The sequence below is a fragment of the Chiloscyllium punctatum genome, chromosome 10, assembly GCF_047496795.1.
Source record: "Chiloscyllium punctatum isolate Juve2018m chromosome 10, sChiPun1.3, whole genome shotgun sequence".
Classification (NCBI taxonomy): Eukaryota; Metazoa; Chordata; class Chondrichthyes; order Orectolobiformes; family Hemiscylliidae; genus Chiloscyllium; species Chiloscyllium punctatum.
This window is the reverse complement of record NC_092748.1, coordinates 7,226,188-7,251,427: the sequence shown is the minus strand read 5'-3', so window position 1 is coordinate 7,251,427 and position 25,240 is coordinate 7,226,188. Positions and strand designations below refer to the sequence as shown.

Below are 25,240 nucleotides of genomic sequence, written 5' to 3'. Positions count from 1 at the left end.
CCTTCCCTGAGCCCGGCAACCTATTCCCTCTTTCCCTCCCTCCCCCAGCAACATACTCCCATCCTTCCCTCCCTCTCCCAGTGACAATCCCTCTTTTCCTCCCTCATCCCTAAGTACTATATTTGTCCCATACTAACCTTCAGGGTGGTGAACATGATCCCCTGTTCTCCGTGCTGTACTGAAGGATCCATCAGATCTTCAATCAGATGAACCTCTGAGCCCAAATTCCTGATCCTATAGTAAAAGAATGCAACTTTATATAAGAAAGCAATTTTTAGCCTTTCCCAAAATGATGCACGAGTGATGTCCAACCAGAAGGGAAGGTTTCAATACCCAAGTTGAACTAGGCAACAAAAGTTTCAGAAGGATATATCATGGTTGGTGAGTCATTTGGAGTTAGTTGTCTGGCTGTGCATATGGAATTGTCCTGAGGGAGCTGTGGTGAGGGCGTGTGCTTGCACATGTAGAACAGCCGAAGTTTCAGTCTTGATTCAGTGAATAGACAGGCAGGAGGCTGTAACAACACAGCAAGCCAGGCAGCATCAGGAGGTGGAGAAGTCAACATTTCAAATGTAACCCTTTTTCAAGACTTCTCTGCCTCCTGATGCTGCCTGGCTTCCTGTGTTCTTCCAGCCTCCTGCTTATCTACCTTGGATTCCAGCATCTGCAGTTTTTTTTGTCTCTGACCAAGTTTGATTCAGTGAGCAGCAAGCACCTCAATCCCTGAATGAGATGGTTATAAGTTCATGTCCCATTCCAGATATTCAACCACACAATCCTGGCTGAAGCTATAGTGTAGTACTGGGGGCATGCTGCACTGAAGATGGCATCCTACAGATGACCATTGAACCAAGACCCATGTGTGCCTTTTTAGCTGGATGTAAAAGGGATCCTGTGGCATTATTTGAAGAGGAAGAGGGGTGTTCTTCGTGGTGCCCTGGCCAATATTTATCCCTTGCACAACATTACAAAAACAAATTCCTGATCAATATCACAATGATATTTGTGGGAGCTTACCACGAATAAATTGGCCTCTACATTTATTACATAACAACAGTGATTTCATTTCAGAAGTACTTTATTGGCATTTGAGTACTTTGAGATATCCTGAGATTGCCAAAGGTGCAACAAGAATGCAAGTCCTTCTTTTTCTCAGTGTTGAAAGGGTGACTGACTGCTAGAGTGGCCAAGGGGTACAAAGTACATCAGTCGGGCTTTCTGCAGTTAATCACTGCTGTGTGACGGTGTCAGGTAAGGAAGAGTTTGAAGAACTGGGAGGATGCCTGCTCAATGGATGTGGGTCCTGCCAGAGGCTTGTGAACAGGATCGTATAACGTAGTGATGTCCCACTGTCCTGCCCATATTTACACCCAGGGCACACAAGGTTTGAGCAGTTGGGTAGGGATGGGACAGTTTCTTGAAGAATAGTGCTGCCATTTTTACATCGAGGAGAGGAAATGAGTACAATCTCCACCAGCCTAAGCACTTCTCACACTCCTCCCAGACCCAGTGCACATACCTGATATAGATCAAGAATTTATTGGGTGGGAATTAGGGTGGAGGGGAACACAAACCAATCACTTTCCAGGGATTCTAGTACAAGTCGGTAAAAACAGCTGAACAAACCTAGTTTTTTTTCCTACCCCAGCTCAGAATCGCACAGCAGCACTTTACATGAAAGACACCAGAAGCTCCTGTACTGTCATTGGGTACAAAATAGTGTAGGATAGTGTTGTGTTGTACCATCATTTGATATTTTGCAAGGAGGCTTGGTCTTCGAGTTGACAACTAACTGCAGACAAAACAGATTTCTGAGAGATGAGAGAAGACTACAATGTGGGTGTAAGTGTGATTTGTACAGAAAGGGGCTACTTAGAGTATTGAAAAGCACACTCACCTTGCTCGAAGCACCACGTACAGGAAGACAGGGAAGAGATCATCCATGGACCAAAGAAAGTCTTCTTGCAGCATAGTCAGGACCTCCTGTGTGATCTCCTCAAAGGTCTGCTGGATAACATTCAGCTTGTCAGCTGGTGTGAAGGTTGTGCTGTTGGGAGAAAAGGCAGTTTTTCATAAGCAGGAGGTCCTGGGAATGTAACTCTGCCATGATTCATGACATTTTGCAATGGAAACCAGTCCAGAAGGAGACCACGTTGGTACATGACCAGAGGAAGCCTCTTGGCCCATTTTAGCTCACAACTCGCTTCCTAAAAGAAACATTTGAAATTCCACAACCCCTCTCCAATTCAACAAATATTTTAAATTGTCTAGCTATGACCTTCCTGTCAATGGAAATCATTTCTCTACATTTTTCTCATATTGAAGATCTCGACTAAAACTCCTACTTACTGCATCAAGGAGAGCAATCCCTGCTTCTCTAATCTCTCCATGTAACTTAACTCTTTCAACCTTGGTTCCATTCTAATATAATGCCAGTCTTTCACAAAGCCTCAAACTTTGCTGTTTAACTGTTTCATGACGATAGTGTAATGATGATACCACAGGGTTAGTAACCAAAAGACCAAGCTATTGCTCGGACATAATGTTATGATCCTGGCTGATAAGACCAGAGAAGCCATATTAAAGAGTGAAACCTGGCTGATTGTGAACCATGGTGCCCAAACTGCAAACTCAGAAGTGCTCACATGAGGCTGTCAAATGTGGCTTTAAAGAGAACATGGATTTTTTTTTACATATAAGAAAAAAGGTCTCTCTCTCGCTCTATGAATTTGAGTTACTTTGAGTTAGTCCTCTGGCTGTGTGTGTTGAACTGTACTGAGGGAGTTGTGGTGGGGTCATGTGTGCACACGTGGAACAGTCAAAATTTCAGCTTCAACTCAATGAGTAGTGACCTCCGAACAAAAAAAAACGTAATTTTCTGCCTTCATAACACATCTAACCTTGTTAACTGTACATTCAGTTTCAGGCAGCAGATACTGACACAAGAGCTAAAGGTTACACGTTACTTAAACTCCCACTGTTACTTAACACAGTTTCCTCATCCAGTGAGGTGATAAAGTCCAGCTGTGTCAACTAACTTAAGAGATGTTAGACACAGTGAACTACATTTAATCTACTGAAGTCCATCAGTCTTGTTCCTCTTTATACAACATCTTACAAACCCTCGGGATATTTGGGCAGCGAAGTATGCACTAGATTTACCTGATCTGCTGTAAACTTTCAATAGCAGAAGCGTAGCAAACATCCTTTGTGACGGATTGTACCTGGGAAGGATGAACCAGACATCATTACAAGGAAAAGGGAGAAACTGTGCCAGCTGTATAAATCGCAGGGAATGGTTAGATGGGAAGAAAGACAGGTTGGTGAAGGTCACTCGGCATAGCTAATATCCTCTCTATGCTCAACTACTGGGTCAGTGCAGTGTATCTTCCCACACCTCATGCTACAACTAGTCAATGCTCTGGTCAAATAGCTTTTGCTGAAGACTGGACATGGAGGAGACAAGGCTGGAGTGATGGGCATGGAGGGCACAAGCTTTGGTGATTGTATCAGGATTAGTAGCAAATTCACAGCTGGGAAGCAAATGGATTGGAGACATACAAGGGACAAGATGTCAGAACTGGGAAAGTGACAGTTTCACATTCCTTTCACAGACTGACCCTGTGAGCTAGCATCGCTAAACTGCATGTTAATCAGGTCTGTCGTGCTATCTTTCCCAGAGGGCCCGGTTGTGAAAGATCCATATTAATGAGTTCAATCTCCCTCTGGCTAACATTCAAAAGAAAGATTACACTCTCTAGGTTCAGATTTCTGGTATAGAATTAAAGTTTTATTTCCAATGTGAATTCAACCTCCTCTTTTACATTTAGCTGTGACTGAACATCAGGCAGTGAGCAGGTTACCTGTGGAATCTGACTGAAGATCTGACTGTTGTCTCCAAAGAATGAATCTAATTTTGACTACAACTGGCAATGCACAGACTGGAGTCAACAAAAGGATCCGTTGCATTGGACTGAAAGGCATTTGCAGACAGAATCAGTGTTCGTACAGTCATAGAGATCAACAGCACAGAAAAAAGCCCTTCAGCCCATACACCCACGCCTGTCAAAAACAACGACTTAACTATTCTAATCCCAGCTAGCCAGCACTTGGCCCATAGCCACGTATGCTTGTCATTGCAAGTACACATCTCAAATATTTCTTAAATATTATGAGTGTTTTTGACTGCATCTTAAAGTAAATCCACCCTCTGAATGCATTTTTTTTTCCTTTCATCTCCTCTAAGGTAAGGGTCTGAAGGGTTAAAGGTATGTCCCATTCACTGATCTCTCCATCTAGGGAGAAATTTCTTCCTGTCTACCCTGCCTATACCCCGCCTATACCCCACATAATTTTGCAACTCAGTTATGTCCACCCTGTCAACTTCCTCTACTCCAAAGAAGAGACACGGTAGCTCAGTGGCTAGCACTGCTGCCTCACAGCACTATAGTCCCAGATTCGATTCTAGCCTTGGGTGAATGTGTGAAGTTTGCACATTCTCCCTGTGTCTGCATGGGTTGCCTTCGGGTGCTCTGGTTTCCTCCCACAGTCCAAAGATGTGCAGGCCAGGTGGATTGGCCATGCTAAATTGTCCATAGCGTTAGGTGCATTAGTCAGAGGGAAATGGGTCTGGGTGGGTTACTCTTCGGAGGGTCGGTGTGGACTTGTTGGGCCGAACAGCCTGTTTCCACACTGTAGGGAATCGAATCTAATCAAGACAAGACAACCCCGGTCTGTCTAATCCCTCTTCATAACTGAAATGCTTCAGTCCAGGACATATCCAGGTAAATCTCCTCTACACCCTTTCTAATGCAATCATATCCCTTCAAAAAATGCACCTATACCACTTCCAAGTTGTAAAATAGAACGTCGTTGATGTCTACCATATAGTATTGGAGTAGAATACACCTACAGACGGAAGGTTATTTGAGTCTGGGGGAATCACTGTTGAATAGATCAAGGTTTGATTCTTGGAATTCAGTTTGCCGATGTCAGTGTAGTTATTTCTCTGGTTACAGGAGGCCTCCCTAACCAAGAATGAGGAATGGAGAACTTCAGTCGGACTGTCTGTCACTCATGTCTGCATTTCTGTGAAGCTCACTTTGACACGTTATTGCAAACCTCATTATTAATCACTGCCCCTAGAGGAGACCAATAAGACGAGGAAAAAGGGGAAGGGGAAAGGGAGAAGATAATAAAAGTGGAAGGGAGAATTGAGCAATAGTATGAAGAAATGTAGTGTCTATACCTCCATCTTCTCTCCAAGTATACAGACAGTGACAGGCCAAAACTTCCTGAAAATTAAAACCAGAAGAAAACTGGTTAAACTCACTAGATGTGATAAAGCATCATCAATGCAAGGTAAACCATAGGAGACCACATGACTATAAACATGAACAGCATATTTGCACACTTGAGCCAGTGATAATTCAAGGAAGAGACTATTACAATCCAGTCCTCTGTCAGTCAGCATACACTAGTCACTGTCAAAAAAGTGTGGGTGTGGAAAAGCACAGCAGATCAGGGAAGTCGATGTTTTGGGCATAAGCCCTTCATTAGGAATGGGTTAAGCCTGAAACATTGACTCTCCTGCTCCTCCGATGTTGCCTGACCAGCTGTGCTTTGCCAATGCCACACTTTTTTGACTCTGATTTCCAATATCTGCAGTCCTCACTTTCTCCATACATTGGTCACTGGACACAGCATCTTTCAACTCTGAGGTATTATGGTGTAAATCCTTAAAAAGGAAACAGCTAGGTAAATACAGGGCAGGGTTCTCGGTTCTCTCTATAATATACAACTGAACACTCCCGAGGCAGTGACAGAACTAGTTACTTCCTCAGAAAGAGGATGATTTTCTTCCACTCCATTGCCTTGCCTTTTGAGATGGCTGACAATCCACTGCATGATCTGCAGACTCTGCCACACGTGGGGTAGGAAGGTGCTGTTTGGGGGGGGGGGGGGGGGGGGGGGGGGGGGGCAGGGGTCAGGTGCCGTACTCTGTCTAATGCCTCAACTCCACTCCTGCACATTATCAAAACCATCTTTCCATGTCTTCAATGTTTTCTTAAATGACTTCACCAGTTTGTCACAAGCCAAGGACTCCCAAGAGTTGGTGGGGATACTTTGAGGGGATCGCTCAAGCACTTTCGTGGTCCTCATAACAGTCATCTTCCGTGACTGAATTCCCAGTACAGCAGTGTTTCAGGTGGGTGATGAATAACGTGGAGCTGGTTTGAAGTGACGGACACCTCCACACTGACCACGCTGGTTTGACGGACACCTCCACACTGACCACGCTGGTTTGGGAGGAGGACAATGGACTGCTATTCTTGCCGCTCGATTTGAAGGACCTCAGGAAAGCATCACTAGTGATACTCCTCCACAACCTTCAGGTCTCCATGGTAAGTTATCCAAATCTCTGAAGTTTCCAGGAGCACTGATGTCCAGTAAGCCATGACCTTAGGCTTAGGTTTGATACAGAGTGAAGCTCCCTCTCTGCTGTCCTCATCAAACATGCTCAGAGTTGTATAGTTTGGCATCAATTCTAACCTGATTTCTCTAACCCATTATGGACTTGTTTGAAATTATACAAGTCATATGCTAGTCTTGGCAAGAGGAATTTAGAATCCCTGATGCTATGACTTCGGACACAGGGAAACAATTAGCCAAAGCAGGGTTCAAAACAATGAGGACAAGGTGAGGCCCATGCACCACAGACTCACTTACTGCACTGGCATTCAGCATCTCTCAGAAGGTTCAGGTTTGGCATACTGGCTAGTCACCATCAGCTATGCATTCCGTCCAGTCACACCTTTGTCATCTTTAACAGTGGCTCAGAGTTCCTTTAAAACAACACTCACTTCTGTACTCCCAGGAAACCAAGTAGGGACAGATCTGGTTGCTTGTTGAGTCGGAGCACACACTCCCAGTAAACATCTTCTTCCCTCTCATTATCCAGAGCGTAGAGTGTAAAGAGAGGTGGATAGAGCCGGGGTAACAGGACTGGAAGGAGCAAGCCACAGCTCGTAACCACTGGGACCCTACTAGAACAAAAAACGAGGTTAACCTTCACACATTCAGCATCTCCAAACCAACCCGATTCTAATGTATTGAAGTGATGATAATGGGAAAAGACAGGGGACCAACAGCATAAGCCCAATCCAGCAAGAGCTTGACAGCCCTGCTACTGAGAGCTGAAGGATAAACTGGGAGGGGATGCAAAATGCTTCAGGGTCACCCACTCCCTCTCTTCTTGGAGTTAGAAGAATTAAGTTTCCACTTGGCACTGTGCCAGGCATGCAACCAGCAAGCAGAACTATTGGTGGAATAGGACGATGCCCTGTCTTTGCCCAGGTGTACTGCACCACTCCAACAGTATCAGTATAAAAAAAAGGAGGCAAAGTTGTTCAGATAGCCAAGGGCAAATCTCAGGTCATTAGGAGAACCATGCTGTTCATTGTACCCACGTGGTACTTTCCCCGTGATTGGGCATCTCTGCATTGGTTTTTAGGATAATCGATTTCCAACATCACGATGGACTCAGTCCTAGCTTTTCAGCCAAAACTAAAACAGGCACAGCCCAATCCCACTCATGGCTGGTTAAGCAAGTAGCAATCTTTTACCCTTGGCTAGATAAATCCCCTTCCTCGCTGTCAACCTCTTCATCATCGTGTGCTCCTGGGGTTAGACTCTCTCCGTCTGGGAGGAATGGGAAGAGAAATCTGAAAGAAAACACAGGGCTAAATCAAGTTTGCAGCTTCAAGCGGCACTCATCCACCACTTCAGCAAATGGTTAAACTAATTGCTGACAGCTGTCCTGGCTCTCAGCTCTCATTACCTGACCAGTTGGAAGATGCGAGTTAGGTAAGATTTGATTTCGTTGACTGCTTGCTGCAGTAATCGGCGATTTGCACCCACTCCCACGTAGGTCATCCTGTACACTGCCACCAGTGTCTCCAGCAGTTTCCCCAGTGGGTGTAGAGGGGTGTCACATGCCTGTCCAAGGTATGAAGAATAGGCCACAGGTCAGTCACAAGCAACCTTTATTTTGTTTTATAACATTTAAATAATGACGCAACACCTGACATGATCCTGTATCTTGCAGAGGGCATGTCAATAGGTATGAATAAGTTCTGTAGTTTGCGAGCAACACATAAAAGTTTAATTTTAAAAGTGATTTCACAAATATACAACACTTTCTGAACAGTCCTGAGCAGGCTAGGACTTACATTAAGAACAAACTTAAAATTATTCGTAGGGATTGCAATGTGATTCCTTTCACTTGTTTGAAGGTCTATATAATTCATACACAGGGACTTGTGCAAGGGAAAGAAACATGCCCAGGCAATATCATTAAGGATAGTTGTTCCCTACTGCATGGTTGAGGCACTGACGTGGGCCGGAGTTCACTCGCCAACTAATTAGCACCTTTTTTCAAATGGTTTGTACATACTCTTTGAAAATTGACATTCCTGCATCTGTTCTGAGTGCAAAACAAAAAGCTTCAACTGCATCGCTCTTTTTCCAGCAACACAGGTTCTGTATCGCCAAGTGACTACTTAAATAAAGGGCAGGGGTTAGCTTCTAGTTTGTAAGACATACATCATAAAGCAAACAGTAATACACTGAGCTCTGCAGGAGACAAAGTGGAGAGATACATCTGTTTCCCACAAAGCTACTTAGATTATATGTATCCTATAACCACACAACATCAAGACGGATGATCAGGACTTAAATACCTTTATTAAATATTTCCGGATGGTCTCATATTTATCCATCGTGATGGGGCCAACAATCTGAGGGATAACTTCCAAACTCTCCAACGTTTGTGTGTGGGATCGACTCCTGAAATCAGGGCTGAGTCAAAAAAGAAAGAAACTCAGTTGGGAAGTTCTCCACTGGTGGGTCAGATGTTGAGAACAAACACAATCAAGAGGTTGGAGAAAAACTGTTTGACCTTGGCAAAGTGCAGTTAATACCAATCCCTGGCAGGTCTGTGGTATCAAGAACCAATCACATGAGGAGGAAGAGGATGACAACAATACCAACAACTACTTGCATTTAGAGTCTTCAATGTAGTAAATCATTCCAAGGCACTTTATAGGAGGGTTACAATGCAATATTTGATGGGGGGCTGCAAAAGGAGACATTAGGGTGGATGACCACAGGATCGATTAAAGTACAGTAGTAAGTTGAGGAGTGTATGAAAGGTGAATAAAAAAGGAGATAGAATTGGAGATTCAAGGAAAAAAAATTCCATAGTTTAGCACCTGTGCAGCTGAAGACATGGCCACCAATGCTGGGATGATAAAAAAAAAATCGGTGATACTCAAGAAGCCAGAGTTAGAGGAGCAGTGATGTTTTGAAGAGTGTTAGGAGTGGAGGAGATTACAGAGATAGGGAGGGGCAAGGTTTTGATGGGATTTCTATATATAAAAGTGAGAACTTCAAAATCAATGCATTGCTTAACTGGAAATGTAGTCACATGTAGGCCAGACCAGCAAGGGGTAAGTTCCATTTCACAAAGGAGATTAGTGAACTAGTGAGGCTTTATAATAATTCAACAGTTTACATGACTAACTTTCCTTGCTATCATCTTATCAGTTAACAGAATTATGAAACTCTACAATGGAAGGATTTGAATTCTCGATCTTTGGGTTCTCACATATGAGAGCCACGAAGCTCAGATGAATGGACTTGCATTTACACAGCAGCCATCATGAGCTTGGACTGCATCAAAGCATTTAACAATCTTGAAATACTGTGGAGATATGGTCATGATTAAAACATTCGAAATATGAGCAAGAAAGAAAATGCTTGGTGTGAGAATGGAAATGGGAGAAATGGAGGTAAAGAGGAAAGAGCAAAAGAGGAAAGAGACAAAGACAAATAAAAGAGAAAGAAAGGGGGAATGTGAGAAAGAGAGAGAGAGAGAGAGAGAGAGAGAGAGAGAAAGAAAACAGAAGCACACAGGATGTAGCCATGAATATTACTGCTAATCAGATGATGCTCTCGTGCAGCTTAACCAGGAGACAATGGTGGTATGCCATATACTTTCCTGGTCAAATCCATCCCCTCCTTCCTTCACCTGTTGATCATCATCTGGTTCCTGTACCATTTCATTTTGCATGTGGCCATAAAATGTTAACTTGGAATATTCAGGGATCAATCAGAAGGAATCTCTCTGATCTGGAAACGTAAATCAGATAAAATGACCAGCAGGACAAAACTGCAGAACCTTTTTGAATAAAGGAAAAGGTGACGAGAGGGGGCAGAGTCTCTCCAGACAGCACTAGACTGTACAGTTTAAGGACAATGGGAAGGCTATTTGGGTTTCCAAATTGGAGATTTAATGGTGGAGTGTGGAATTAAACTTCGTCTAACAAAGTAGTAAAATAACAAACTTGGATCTATACTGGAAGGAGGACTTGGATATATATTTGGCCTTTCAAGCCTGCTTCGCTCTCCTTCCTGACCACAGGGCACATCAAATGTAATTCATTGGAAGTGAAATGTTTTGAAGTGTGGTTATCCACCACTGTAATGTCAGATTTAACATCAGGGAACTGTTTTTCTTGGATAAGGGAAGACTGAAGAAGATATTCAAAATCAAGTGGCATTTGGACAGAATAAATAGGATGAAACTGTTCCCATTTTGGAAAGAATCAAGAACTTGGGGACAGTTTTAAGGCAAAAGAAGTAATGGCAATTTAAGGAGAAACCTTTCTCTCAGTGAGTGGTCAGGATCGGGAATGCACTGCCCAAGTGTGGGGTGTGGGCAGATTCATGCTCAAATGCCCATAGTGTCCAGGGATGTGAAGGCGAGTGAATTAGCCATTTGAAATGCAGGGTTACAAGGATAAAGTGAGGGGGTTGGGTCTGGATGGGATGTTCTTCAGCGGATCGCTGTGGACTTGATGGGGCGGTTGGCCTGCTTCCACACAATAGGAATTTTATGATTGAAGAAAGAATTGAAGTATTATTGAAAAATAAAGAACGTCCAGGATATAGGGAGATAATGTGGAATGGCAGATAAGTGAACTGTTCATCTGGACAGCAGCACAGACATGTGGACCGAATGGCCATTTTCTGTTGTGTAAATGATTCTTAGTCTTTGAAAGTCTTGTGTTAAAATAACTCTTCAAGGCTGCACTGAACTGTCAGCCTGAATGAGGCATGAGCCTACAAACAGTTGCTGCAAGTGAGAAAGATACTTCCTGAGGCTAGTAGGATGGAATGGAACAATGACACAGTGGATTTTACCAAAAATTAACTAGCTAGATAAAAAGGAAAAAGGGCAGGACTAAGCACTGGGGAGGAGGCGTAAGTACCAACAGAAGCTGCACATTTCTCCAAAGACTTTAGTGGCAGGAACAGCAATGCCCTGCCCTCATTTAATAGCATTTAGTGAGGTGGGATGGTGAAGGGTGGGGGTGGTGGAGTGATGGTTCTGCTCTGGCTTTGAATGCTAATCACGCTGTAACAAGTGTCCATCAGATCCAAAGGTTGGGACTATTCTTCTGACCTACCGGCTGACTGACACTCACCTGTCCTTGTGCTGCCGTCTGCTTGTGGTGAGACAAACTGCAATGTTATCCCAAGCCTTCAGGACATCACCCTGCCCAGCAGCTTCACAGCCAAGCTGACTCCAACACTCATCAAACACGGCCTTCCATTTCTCATCAGGGTGCACTGCAAGTTTACCCAACTTCCTGTGAACACATTAAAATGTACAGTGACTCTGAAAATCAGAACTGGGACCAACTGTGTGACTGCCAGGAGCAGCAATCGACAGGGAAATTTGCTGTTCACTACACTCGGTCTTGTTCACGCACTCCAGATGTTTGTGAAACTATGAAAGCTTAACATCTAAAAGTCAGAAGGAGACACAATTATATGGCTTTTATAAACAGAGGAGGAAATTCCCAGGTTTAAACACTGATCTGTGTCAAGTCTGTGCATCTCTGTCAGGGCAGTGATGCCTCAATGACTTCAATGTCCCACTTGCAAAGAAAGGACACAACTTGGTTCTCTAATGTTGAGTTCTCTCTGTCAGTATCAAGCACATCAGATAACTGAATACAGCTCTGCTTAGTGCTTCATACTGCCAAACATCACTTTCTTCCCTCTTTTTATGAGAGGGGAGCTTCTTCAGCAAGTGGCACATGCACACATCGCTACAGTCAACCAAAATGTGTACATTCTGCTTGGAGTGGGGAGAAAATGAATCAATGGAAAAGATGAACGAAATGGAGTTCATAGTGCAGTGCAACAGAAACCTCATTTGCGCTGCAACTAAGTGCAATCCTTACCCAAGAGTTGGATGTATTTGTCATAGAAAGAACCCAAAGGTTCACCAGACTGATTGTGTGAGGAGAAACAGAAAAAAAACTGGGCTTGTATTCTTAGGTCCAGAAGAATGATGAAGAACTCTCTCAAGCAATTATACAAAGACTTGGAAACGTAGATGTAGGTGGGATGTTTACTGGGGGACAGTTGGTGGGTGCGGGGAGATCTAGAAATTGTGAAATTAGTCTCAGAATTTGGGAAGAGAAACCTTTTCTCTCAGAGTGGAGAATCTTTATAGCTATCGATTGCAGGTATTGTGGCAATTCCTATCATCAAAGGACATTTAGTGACCATATTTTGCGATGTTAAAATTAACAGGAAAATGGGAATGGTGCAGATAAAATGACCTTGAATAGAAGATCAACCATGATCTAGATGAATAGTAGAGCAGTTGAGGGGCTGAATGGCCTATGTCTGCTTCTATTTCATATGTTCTGAAATATAGTCACAATTGCCAGCCACTAAACAAGACTTCTACTGTAAAACTGCTCACTCATTAAAAACTGTGCATGTATTACAGATCTGTTCTAGTATTTCTCAGATAGATATAATTGACAGACAGTCTGCAGAGAGAGCTGTTGTTTGGATGAGACACAACTTTGATTAAGACCAATACAACTTACAGCACACGCGATTTCTCCCTGTCGGACTCATATACGTTAGGTTTGAAGTATGTCCCCGCAACTTTAATCCCTGCACCCCACTCTCCATTGAAAGTTCCTTCAAAGTAGTCACCATTTTGCATGGTCAGGATTCCCTGCAGATACAAAGACCTGGATAAGTCATATTTATTTGCAATGATTCAGAACTGCAGAATAAAACCACAGCATCCTCAGTGGTATTATGGTGTCTCAGAGCTCATGTAAAACCTCCAACTACATGCCCAAAAATTTTCATTCACCTCCAATACCATCAGATCTTGGTGCTTAAAGATAGAATTCTAACACCAATGACACAGTAACCCCGGAAACAGGGCTGTGCAGAACCCCTCAATTTATATCACTAAAACAGACGATCTGGTCATTATACACGCTGTTTGTGGGAGATTGCTGTACACAGATTAGCACAAACATTTCCTTTAAATGTATGTTTTACAGGCGCTACATTGGCTGAAAAATGTTTTGGGGTGACCAGGGGCTGTGAAAGATTCTATATTAATGCAAGTCTTTCCTTTCCCTGTTACTGTCCCCTTTCCACTCAGTCGAGTATACCTGCATTCCACCAAAGGAACCCGCCACGATTGGCCACAAAATGTACTTGATCAGAATTGGGAAAGGTAAGTTTCCATCATTCAAAGAGAACACAGTTGGCCTATACCTAAATATGTTCCATATACCTGCCTTGAGCCCGGATCCAGGCTCATGGCTGAGCTAGAAGCAGGAGCTGTTCCAAAGATCACCTAACTTTACTGAGACAAGACTGTAAGATTGTTTGATTTTTCTGGCTTCATGTTTTCTTTTGATTTATTTTCTGTGTTTGAAGATGGTACCAAGAGTGGCAACACTAAACAAGATTTTTCACTATTTGTAATAAATACCTGTGACAATAAATCAAACCAATATATCCCTTCATACTCTTGGATAGTAAAAGTAAATCCATCTTATTTTATACATTGTTAATGCAGTTAGTATCTACTGGATAAAAGCAAATTACTGCGGATGCTGGAATCTGAAACCAAAAGAGAAATGCTGGAAAAGGTCAGCAGGTTGGGCAGCATCTGTAAGGAGAGAAAAGAGCTGGCAAGCCACAGGAAGATCCGGGACCTGATTGCGTACAGACAAAATGCCGACTGGATGATCGTTTTGCTGAGCACCTTCAGTCTGTACACAATCAGGTCTCGGACCTTCCCGTGTCTTGCCACTTCAACACACAATCCTGCTCCCATACCCACATGTCTGTCCTTGGCCTGCTGCAATGTTCCAGTGAAGCTCAACACAAATTGGAGGAACAGCATCTCATCTTCCGACTAGGCACGTTACAGCCTGCTGGTCTCAACACTGAATTCAACAACTTCAGATGATTATCCCATCTCGATCCCTCTGTTTTCATTCTGCTCCGTAATTTTATTTCATTTATTTTATTGCCTTTTTAAATATTTTTTTCAATGTTCTGTAACTCTTATTTCTTGATCATCTCTCTTTCTCTCACTCCTCTCTCTCTCATCACCTTTTTTCTCTCCTCTTCCCCCTTTGCTACCCTTCTCCCCTGTTTTCCAAATTGCTTCACCCATCCCTCCCATCCCCCACATATTTTGTCACATAGCACTGGCTTCACCCTTGGTCATTCACAGCTCCTAATCTCCCTATAATTTCTCTATGCACTGTCATTATCACCTCCTTATTGTTACCTTTGCTTCTGGAGCCATGACTCACCTTCTCTCAGCCTAGTATAAATACCTCCCTATTTCCCCCTATGTTTTAGCTTTGACAAAGGGTCAGTTAGACTCGAAACGTCAGCTCTTTTCTCTCCTTACAGATGCTGCCAGACCTGCTGAGATTTTCCAGCATTTTCTCTTTTGGTTTTAGTATCTACTGCTTTGACGTTAACGTTATGTTCCCTTGTCCTGGGATCTAGCGCACATACTGACATTAGCCTTTTTGATTTTGCTTTGGACTTGACCTCTACAGTTTACTGATCAACAGACATGGATTTCAACATCTTCTTGGACCTGCACTGTTGATAACTTTGCAACAGGAGAAAAGATCCACACAAGCCTTTTTTTGGGTGAATGGTGGATTAGCTGTGTTGAAATCTGCTCTGAGTTTTGTTTAATAACTTAATCCACTGATGACTGTAAATTGATGCTTATTAAAGCCTCAGTACAGATACCTCCAAAAAGTAAAAATTATGGGCTAAATATTACATTACTATCTTCCTTCCATTTGGTGCAATATCAATTGGAAAGAACAACTCATTATCTTAGCTCATTATCCTTGCTCTTTGTCTTCTACTGCTTGAACAATCTCCTAGCCATGAAAATAATGCAGGGTCATAGAGATGAACAGCATGGAAACACACTCTTCGGTCCAACTCCTTCACACTGACTAGATATCCTAAATTAATCTCATTTGGCCCATATCCCTCTAAACCCTTCCTATTCATGTACCCATGCAGATGCCTTTTAAATGTGGTAATTACCAGCCTCCGACACCACCTCTGGCAGCTTGTTCAATACACTCAACACTCTGTGAAAAAGTTGCCCTTCAGGTCCCTTCTAAATCTTTCTCTTCTCACCTTAAACCTATATCCTGTAGTTCTGGACTCCCCTGCCCTAGGGAAAAGACCTTGGCTGTTCACAGTATCCTTGCCCCCTCATGATTTTACCAACTTCTATAAGGTCACACCTCAACCTCCGATACGCCAGGGAAAATAGCCCCTGGTTATTCAGCCTCTCACTTCAGCTCAACCCCTCCAACCCTGGCAACATCATTGATAGAGGTTTATTGGAAGATTGCTGTTCAACAGCTCGAGCTGTTTAAATCTGGACCAACATTTTCATTAAAAACAACAACAAAGAACTGTGGGTGCTGGAAATCTGAAACAACACCAGGGAATTGCTGGAGAAACACAGTCGGTATGGTAGCATCTGTGGAGGGAAAGCAGAGTCAACATTTCAGGTCCAGTGACCTTCTTAAGAGTTTCGCCAGCAATGTCTGTTATTGTTTCAATTTTCTCATCAATTTACCTTTCCATTTAAGATCCAGTCATCCGAGAACTCTCCTTCAAAGCTGGTGTCATCCTCGGAAAGCAGGATACCAGAGCCCTGGACAAATGAACCAGACTCTTGATTACTGCTCAGAATATGTTGGTTGGGATCCCCTCCATCACAGGGACCCAGAACCCCACTTTTATACCATTTCATGTTTATGTCAAGAACTTCACATAATAAGCATACACCTCCTATTTCAACAGTCAGTCTCGTTTAAAAAAGACAGTGTGTCAAAGTTCGTTGTCTTGTGCATATCAGCACAACTTCAACAACCCTGAATCATATGCCAATCTGTTGGCTGTTCATGACAGGCAGAGTATTGACCAGACTCAAATTCTTGCAAATTCAGGTGTTATGACTAATGTTAAACATGATTGTGATTGGACAGTGCTTGCTGAATAATCCCAAGTATGCGAAGAATTGTTCCTGTTAGGGTGAAAGGCAGGGCTGGTACGTATAGGGAATGCTGGATGACTAGAGAAACTAAGGTTTTGGTTAAGAAAAATAAGGAAGCATATGTCAGGTATAGACAGTAGAGATCGAGTGAATCTGTATAAGAGCATAGAGGCATACGAGTATACTTAACAAAGGAAATCAGAACGGCAACAAGGGGACATGAGATAGCTTTGGCAAATAGGGTTAAGGAAAATCCAAAGGGATTTCATAAATACATTAAGGACAAAAGTGTAACGAGGGAGAGAATAGGGCCCTCAAAGATCAACAAGGCAGCCTGTGTGTGGAACTGTGGGAGATACCAAATGAGTATTTTGGTATCAGTGTTTACTGAGAAGGGCATGGAAGATATAGAATGTGGGGAAATAGATTGTGACACCTTGAAAAATGTCCACATTGTAGAGGTGGTGTTGCTTAAAATGCATAATGGTGGATATATCCCAGGACCTAATCAGGTGTGCCCTAGAACTTTGTGACAAGCTTGGAAAGTAATTGCTAGGCCCCTTGCCGAGATATTTGTATCATTATTAGTCACAGGTGAGGTGCTGGAAGACTGGAGGTTGGCTAACGTGGTGCCACTACTGAAGAATGGTGGTAAGGACAAACCAGGGAACTATAGACCGATGAGCCTGACATCAGTGGTGAGCCAGCTGTTGGAGAGAATCCTGAGGGACAGGATTTGTATATATTTGGAAAGGACTGATTAGGGATAGTCAACATGGCTTTGTGCATGGGAAATCATGTCTCACAAACTTAGTCATAGAGACGTACAGCACGGAAACAGACCCTTTGGTCCAACTCATCCATGCTGACCAGATATCCCAACCCAATCTAGTCCCACCTGCCAGCACCCAGCCCATATCCCTCCAAACCCTTCCTATTCATATACACATCCAAATGCCTCTTAAATGTTGCAATTGTACAAGCCTCCACCACTTCCTCTGGCAGCTCATTCCATACATGTACTACACTCTGTGAAAAAGTTGCCTCATAGGTCTCTTTTATATCTTTCCCCTCTCACCCTAAACCCACGTCCTCTAGTTCTGGACTCCTCACCCCAGGGAAAAGACTGTCTATTTATCCTATCCATGACTATGTTGAATTATTAATGGTTGTCACTGACTCTCCAGAAGAAAGCCAATGCCTATACAACCCCAAGTGCTTGCTTGGATAATTCAGTGGGTAGTTCAGAGTGAAACACAATAGTATTGGTCTGGAGTCACACGTAGACAAGACTTGGTAAAGATGGAAGACTTCCACTCCTGAAGGAATTTAATGAACCAAATGTTTGTTTTTAAGCAGCATCTGCTGACACTGCAACGGTGAGGCATCTGTGAAATGCAGGATGACTCGACAATACACATGACTCTATGATTATGATAGCTCTTTTGTTTCTTCTTAATAAATTGAATGGAATTTAAATTCCCCAGCTCTCTTGGTGGAATTTAAACTCATGCTACAGATCTCTGGATTATTAGTACAGCAACAGTGACCGAGCTACTATACAGCAATTGCTTGCTTTGCAAGTCCACTGGGGTTCGCAACCCTCAAAAAGTGGCAATGAGAGATTGTAGGGAGCCCCATGCATCATATGTTACATATGCTACATCATATATAGTCTGCACTGAGATTAATGATTCACAAATGAGAGTTTCTTTGAGTTGCAGGTATTCAATTAAAGGTTAGAAAAAGTCAAACATACGGCCAGTTCCAGAAACTGATGTGGATTTCATCTCAAGCAGGGACAGGTTGCTCATTAAAAGCATATAAATTTGCATCTACCCAAACGACCTGAACAAAGACTCACCATCATTTTATTGTTGCTGAACGCACCCTCGTAGTACAGGCCAAACTGAGTGACCACAACTCCATTGCCATGGCGGATGTCATCCAACCACATGCCCATGTATTTCTCACCTCTGAAACAAGGAGGACAGCTGCATTTGTAAGTGGAAAGCACAGACTTCATTTAACAACCAGGGTTCTAATTGGATGTAATCAGGCAATTTCCCAAAAAGAAACAATTAACATAGAAGGCAAAAACGTACAGTATTTAAAATACTGTGCTCAGATCTGTCAGTACTTGTGGAAGATAGATAGGTTCACATTTGGGTTAGGACGTTTTAATGGATCTAGAGTGACCAAAAGAAAGAAGAGAGGTGACAGGGATAGAGGATGGGAGGGTGAGGGGGAGAGAATGGAGTAAAGGGAGAAAGAAAAAGTGGAAGCAGACACAGGTATGACTCATTGGACAGTGCTAAACAAACCCAACAACACTGCAGAAACATCTTCTGAGAGAGAGCGCGAACATCAAAAACTGTGCTGACTTGTCACTCTACAGATATAGCTGCATAATCCCAGGATCTTAATGTAGCAGTAACTCAAAATTAACCTTGAAATCAATGTCCAATTGCTTTTTGAAAATTACAGCGAAATTTGATTCCCCCACATAGATGGTACATTCCAGATGATAACAATCAGCACTCTCTCAATTCTGTAACTACTGAAACCTATCAGTAAGATCTTATCCCTTCTTTCTATATAACTAGTTCAAATATGGACCATAACTTTTGGTTATACGCTGACCCTTGCAAAACGTCCTTCACCACCTCAGTGATATCCTTTATCCTGACACCAAATGGACACAGAGATTTGGTTCCATCTTCAACTATCATATCCATTAGACATTTCTATTCTCTGCTGTGTACCTTCACCTGTAATCATACCCCATGTGTCATTTGCCCTATTGTGCCACGGATATCATTTAGACTCCACTCCAAATTGTTGATACTCACCAGTGACCAGAGATGGCTGGATGGCTGGTCTGCAATGTAGAACGATGCCAACTGCATGGGTTCAGTTCCCATACTGGCTGAAGTTATGAAGGTCTTATCTTTCTTGAGGCATGACAATCCCCAAGCTCTCTCATGAAAGTAAGTTGCTGCTCTCTCATGAAAGCAAGTGATGGTCCTCTGGGAATACAATGACTTTCACTTTCAAAACTCAAAACCAATTTAGCAAACATCACAATCCCAGACTCTTCTCAACCTGATGACCTAACCTTCCTCACCTAAATTGATTAAAGTCTGGGCTTTAGAATGAACATCACCTGGAATGCATCTTAGAAAGTCCCCGTGCTTTATAACATCAATGACTCAAGTTTGTAATGATAATAGCTTTTTATTATTCTGTATTTTTGATTGCAGACTGAATTAAGAAAGTACTATAAAAAATCAAGGATTGATGAAGGATCACCTCACTTTTTCAAAACAAGTAACGTGACACTCATCGTAAGGACAATTCATCCAGCAACAAGTCACTAATTGGTTTGTGGAGTGACAGTTATTGATGACAATGGCTTCCAATGGAAGTAGAGAAGAGCAGCTAGTTTAGCTCTGCAGCGAAAAAGCACCTCAAAGCTGATAATACTTTTTGTGTCTTTCCAGCTGTTGTAAGCGAAGACTTTTAAATGATTTGTCAAAGATTTTTATAAAAGTGGGAACCAGTCAACCTGCAAACAAGTGACGGTATCTGGGGAGGGAGAATCAAAGAGCAGCAAAGCTTGAAAAACCCAAAAGTACCATCTCAGTGAACCCTGTGAACAGGGACCATTAAAATACCTTTCTGATCTTTCCCTCCACTCTAAACACCCATGTTTTTCCCCTGTCTGTGCCTGTGTCTGCATGGGAAAGTTTATCAAGTGAGGATGAGTGTTTTAACTTGTGGAATTTATACATTGATAGTTTATAATCTGGAATTAAGAATCTAATGATGACATGAAACCATTTCTGACTGCCAGGAAACCTCATCTGGATTCACTAATGTCCTTCAGGGAAGGAAACTGCCATTCTTACCTGGTCTGGCCTACATGTGACTCCAGACCAACAGTAATGTTGTTGATGCTTACCTGCTGAGTGGACAATTAGAGATGGACAACAAATGCTGGCCTGGCCAGTGATCTCCACATCACGTGAATGAATAAAGAAAATTGTTTCTTTGTAGCTCGAGTTGTTTATTGAAAATAAATAATAATTCTTGTTACAGAAAATTGGTCCATGCTTTTTGTCAAGTCTAAAGACAGGTAACTTAGAGAATCCTGCGTACCTTTAAATATGTTTCAAGTTTGTGTGATGACTGCAAGAATAGTGGGGCTCGATTGTCAGCACGCTATCCCAGTGAGGTATAACAAGTTAAAAAAAATTCTTAAGTGCTGGTACTACAGGCACTTCCTACACACCACTGTCTGGGATAAACAACACATGTTGTAATTTCCACAAAGGGCAGAATGTGCTGGCTTCAGGTCTGAGCTGTCTTGCCATTACACTGAAATTAACTGTCTATTTAAAGTGCTTTTCACTTAGCTTGCTCCAGATTTTCCATTTGCTTCCCTGCATTCTCTTGATGCATATTAATTAGCATCTGCTTCCTTCTCACACCTAATTCCCACTCATCATTTTAAAGCTTCTACTCTACACAGTACACAGTTCACACTCTGTGCTCTTGCAGGTATAACCACTTAATATTCGTAATTCATTCAGCAGTTTCCACAGGCCAGTCAACCCCTCCCCCATTCACCCAATGATCAATACCTACTTACAACTGTATGACACTGAAGCCTCCAATGATTTGCAGCTCTTTTAAAATCTGGAGAACTCAGTTAAATTACAATTTGATAAAAACACAATACTTAACCACAACTTACCTGTAAAATGCCATACATATCCAAATTCCGGTTTTAAAATCTTCACCCTCCTTGCAGTTCACTCCTTTTTCTGCACATGACTTCTCTTTCTATGGGAGCTGACGGTGCATAGATTGGCTGACATTACAATGCTGATCCTGATTCAAAGAATACTGTTGAAGAGGGAGGCACATGGCCAAACCTCGACGGTCAAGCTCCAAATATGGCTCTCTTACACTTACTTGAAGTGACGTGTCTTGATGCAGGGACATCAAAAGGACTATATTCAAGCCTTGCAAGTTTTCCCAAATTACCCTGGGAGCTCCTTTTCCCATGGCAACAGCACAGCCCTTCAAAATTAACTTGCCAATTCATCAGCATCCTGGTCTCCTGCTTTATAAATAATTGTGCACATGTGAAATTTGGTGTCATTGCGTTTGTCCTGATGAGTGCAAGATGAGAACCCTCGGCAACACTCTTTCTGAAAAGAGTCAAGTAATGGAATAGGCAATTTTAAAAAAGATAATTAATATAGAATAGTACAGGAAGCTCCGTAGATGTGAAAGGCATTATAGAAATGAAAGAATTTCTACCTTTCTCTGAAAGGCTCAAAAAGAAAATTCACCACATTGGCGGGAGGAGAGGCCTTTGTGAGAGACATATTGGTTGCTCTCAGACAGATAAGGATGGAACCATGAGAAGATCGAGATGGTTTGGGGCAGAGATAAGGCAGGAATGGCTCAGGTACAACACCTCAGTTGCACTAATTTGCTGCATGCTCTATCCTGGAAAACAATACAGAACTAGGCAGAGATCAACTCCAGAATCTAGACGATCCCCAATCCAGCAGATACATCCAATGATATTCCTGGCTCAAGCCAAGCCTGCTTTCCATGTGTATTCTCAAGGCTTCCAACAATACCCACAGGTACAGCAGAAGGAACATATTTGTCTCTGGGGTATTAGCTGTTAAAATAAACTGCCAGGCCTTTGTCAAACACAAAACTATAATCTTCTTCTCATGAAGGTGCTAACTCACTGGGATATAGAAGGATGATTGGGCAGAATAGAGTGGCACATTCAGCAATTATAATATTATAATGACCCTGACACTGAGGAGATGGGAGGCTATGGCAGGAGATCACTGGATGTGGCTGGGTCGCATTGGGGAGTGACCTGTTCAGTCATGTCCCACAACGTCATTAGGACTCATATGTGGGTCAGGATCCCAACTGGCATACATTGACTGATAAGGCTCCAAAACCAGTGAAATTAAAATCTCAGAGCAGTGGGTAAAGAATGGCCTGCACCCCTCAGGGCTAAAGCCCAATAATTCTGATACCAGGGATTAATTAACCTCAACTAGTTGTTATGTTCCACATATGGCAAGGTGATTCGAAGAATGGGCTAATGGAGATCAGGCCTTCCCACTGGCTTCTAGTGAGAGTGCATCAACCCTAATTTAGGGGTATATTTAGGGAGGGGAGTTTCAGGTATTTGTTATGGAGCTGCAGCAAGTTATCAACTTGTTTAATGATCCATGTGAGTGGGGACTTGGGGGTGTTTAGACAACAAACACCATTCCTTGTTGCATCACCAGACACGAAATAACAATTGTCTGAGAGTCCAAAATTTACCAACTGAGCAAACACACAAGTTAGACATCCAAATTCAAGGCTCTGCAGGCAGGTGAACTAGACTAGACAGAAAAGGAAGATCCCAACAAGTCAGCTGATCCCAAAAAGTTGCCATTTCCAGGACATCAAGATGGTATTGTGCACTCACAGAGAGATGGGTAAACTAGCCACTGATGCTAAGTTTATAATCCAGGCTGTGATGGCACATAAGTCAAATGGTGAATTCACACTCACCATCGTGAATCATGACAAGTACAATGGCCACTCTAGCAAACAAAGTCCAGGGCGGGTTGCAGACAAGATGTGGAAATGAGTTGAATTGCCTGGGAGCATTGAGCTTTTGATGACCTGCCAACTTGATTCAGCTCACATATGTATCTCAATGCCAGTAGGTAAAACTGAATAATTTGTTCCCCTGCAGCAAGTTAGGAAAATACAAATTGGGAACAAGAGTAGACTGTTCCGGCCATTGAGCCAGGACACTATCCTATTTGTTGCATGTGCTCAGTCTTGTGTGGGCCACACTACTGGGCAAGTTTCATTACCTTTCAGTGAGGTCAGGCTATTGGACAGGGTGCCATGCAGGGGTGAAGTGGTCCATGCATGGGATGGAGGGAGGAGAAGGAAAAGGGTAAAAATGGATGGTGCCTGGGCTCACCCTGTGCTTCCAGCTGGCTGGTCACTGAGGTGCGCTGAAGATGGCGCCTGGGACGTCCACGGCCAGGACCATCCCACCCTCCTGGCGGGGGGAGGACGTTTGATGGCGGGCGTCCTGCAAGGGGACAAGAACAGTCAGAAATAAAATGGAGAGGAAATAAAACACAAGGAGTGGATTTTGCTCACCTCCCACTTCCCTCACTCAGTGTCATGTCCCCTCTGGGATCCAGATTCAGTGGCATCAGCTGCCTGTATACCTCTCCACCTCTCCTTGTGCCCCTTCCCTGCATTAACTCCTCAGTACTTTGCCCAAGTGACTGTGCGCATATGAGCATGCCTGGAAACAGATCAGAGAAAACTATTCCAATTCAAGAAGCATCATGGGTGAGCCCAGAACCTATCTACAGCTGATGTAGTAGGACCCATGAAATTAGGGAGATGGTAGCACAGTGATAGGAGCAATGTAACTGGACTAGTAATCACGCGGTCCCTGACAACGTTCTGAGGTCAGGTTCGTAGTGGGATTTGAATCCATGTGAAAGCAGATGCCAGAATCATAGAAAGAGTGAGGGGCAGGAAATGAAAGTGCAGTTGGAAATATTACAGGCAAACCAGTCAGAAGGAGCATTGTGGGGAGTGAAAGTAGGAGCACATAAAGAGAACAAAGATCATAAAGCACAACAATGATACACAAAAAACCCATGATTACAAAATCATGACAAGGTGACAGAGCTGCTGATTGCTGGATCAACAGCCAACACTTTGGCAAGGGCTCAAGTTTAAGGAAGGAGGGGTTGGACACAATCCAGTAGATCTGCCCTGGTAGTTATGATGGATCTATGGGGGCTAGGAAGCAATGGTCAGTCTGATTGTACCATTGGCTGCAAACTTTGATGGACAACTTTAAAGAGTGTTGTGTGGGGGGAAGCAGAAATCAGAATTACCAATGAACTTGAATGCTCACCATGTGACACTTCTTTCTGTAGTTTCTTTCACCAATCTGAGACCCCAGAGTGGGAGGTCCAGTGGGATGATTTGTTGAGGAAATGGGTTCCACAAAACCAATTCATAACTTGTTCAGTGTCTTATTCCTTGCACATCACATGGTTAGGCCAGTGTGTTCTTCACAGAGTGAACAGCTGCACCAGTCACAGCTCTCGTGGTGCAGTAGACAATCCCTGGCCTTTCAGCAGAAGCTTCAGTTTCGAGTCCCACTCCAGGATTGGAAACAGATAAAAGTACATGCTTTGTCTGCCTCATGAGCTACTAGACGCAGGGAAGCTTCCAGGTGTAAGCACCTCTGCACACTCCAAAGCTCTCCAAAGCTGCTGAAACTGATGAGTTTTCTCCACCTTGGAGACTTAAGGCAGATTACAGGTCCAAAGACATTTCCCAAAAATTCACAATATAAACATAGAAAATGAGAGATACCAACTGCAATGCACTCATCGCATCTGATTACGCATTTATCAGACAAGTCTCTAAGCCTTGTATCAGTTACAGTCTCATGTCAAAGTCAGAGCATTAAGGATTCAAGTCCTGCTTCAAGGAATTGATGACACATTCATATTTGATCGTTCAGCAGAGTCCTGAGGAAGTGCTGCACTGTCAAGAGTTTCTTTTTTAATTCATTCATTGGATGAGCATGTTGCTGGCTAGACTGCATTTATTGCCCATCCCTAATTATCCAGAGGGCAGTTTCGAGTCGACCACATTGCTGTGGGACTGGAGTCACATGTAGACCAGAGCAGC

At 43.0% G+C, this 25,240-nt stretch overlaps 1 protein-coding gene across 5 annotated transcripts in view; it reads right to left on the bottom strand.

Annotated features, from left to right (window-relative positions):
• Window positions 1–25,240, bottom strand: part of als2b (alsin Rho guanine nucleotide exchange factor ALS2 b) — a 128,036-nt gene that overhangs the window by 3,270 nt on the left and 99,526 nt on the right. For 2 of the 5 annotated variants that reach the window (XM_072578396.1, XM_072578398.1), the window contains 13 exons: window positions 23,490–23,603; window positions 18,321–18,432; window positions 16,037–16,114; window positions 12,975–13,108; window positions 11,550–11,714; window positions 8,742–8,859; window positions 7,841–7,998; window positions 7,626–7,724; window positions 6,864–7,046; window positions 5,249–5,294; window positions 3,163–3,224; window positions 1,898–2,047; window positions 138–234 (listed from right to left, as the gene is read on the bottom strand). In XM_072578396.1, coding sequence (XP_072434497.1) covers window positions 138–234; window positions 1,898–2,047; window positions 3,163–3,224; window positions 5,249–5,294; window positions 6,864–7,046; window positions 7,626–7,724; window positions 7,841–7,998; window positions 8,742–8,859; window positions 11,550–11,714; window positions 12,975–13,108; window positions 16,037–16,114; window positions 18,321–18,432; window positions 23,490–23,603 — 1,516 coding nt within the window. The remainder of the gene's footprint in view (window positions 1–137; window positions 235–1,897; window positions 2,048–3,162; window positions 3,225–5,248; window positions 5,295–6,863; window positions 7,047–7,625; window positions 7,725–7,840; window positions 7,999–8,741; window positions 8,860–11,549; window positions 11,715–12,974; window positions 13,109–16,036; window positions 16,115–18,320; window positions 18,433–23,489; window positions 23,604–25,240) is intronic. The other 3 variants (XM_072578399.1, XM_072578400.1, XM_072578397.1) reach the window with 2 other exon arrangements.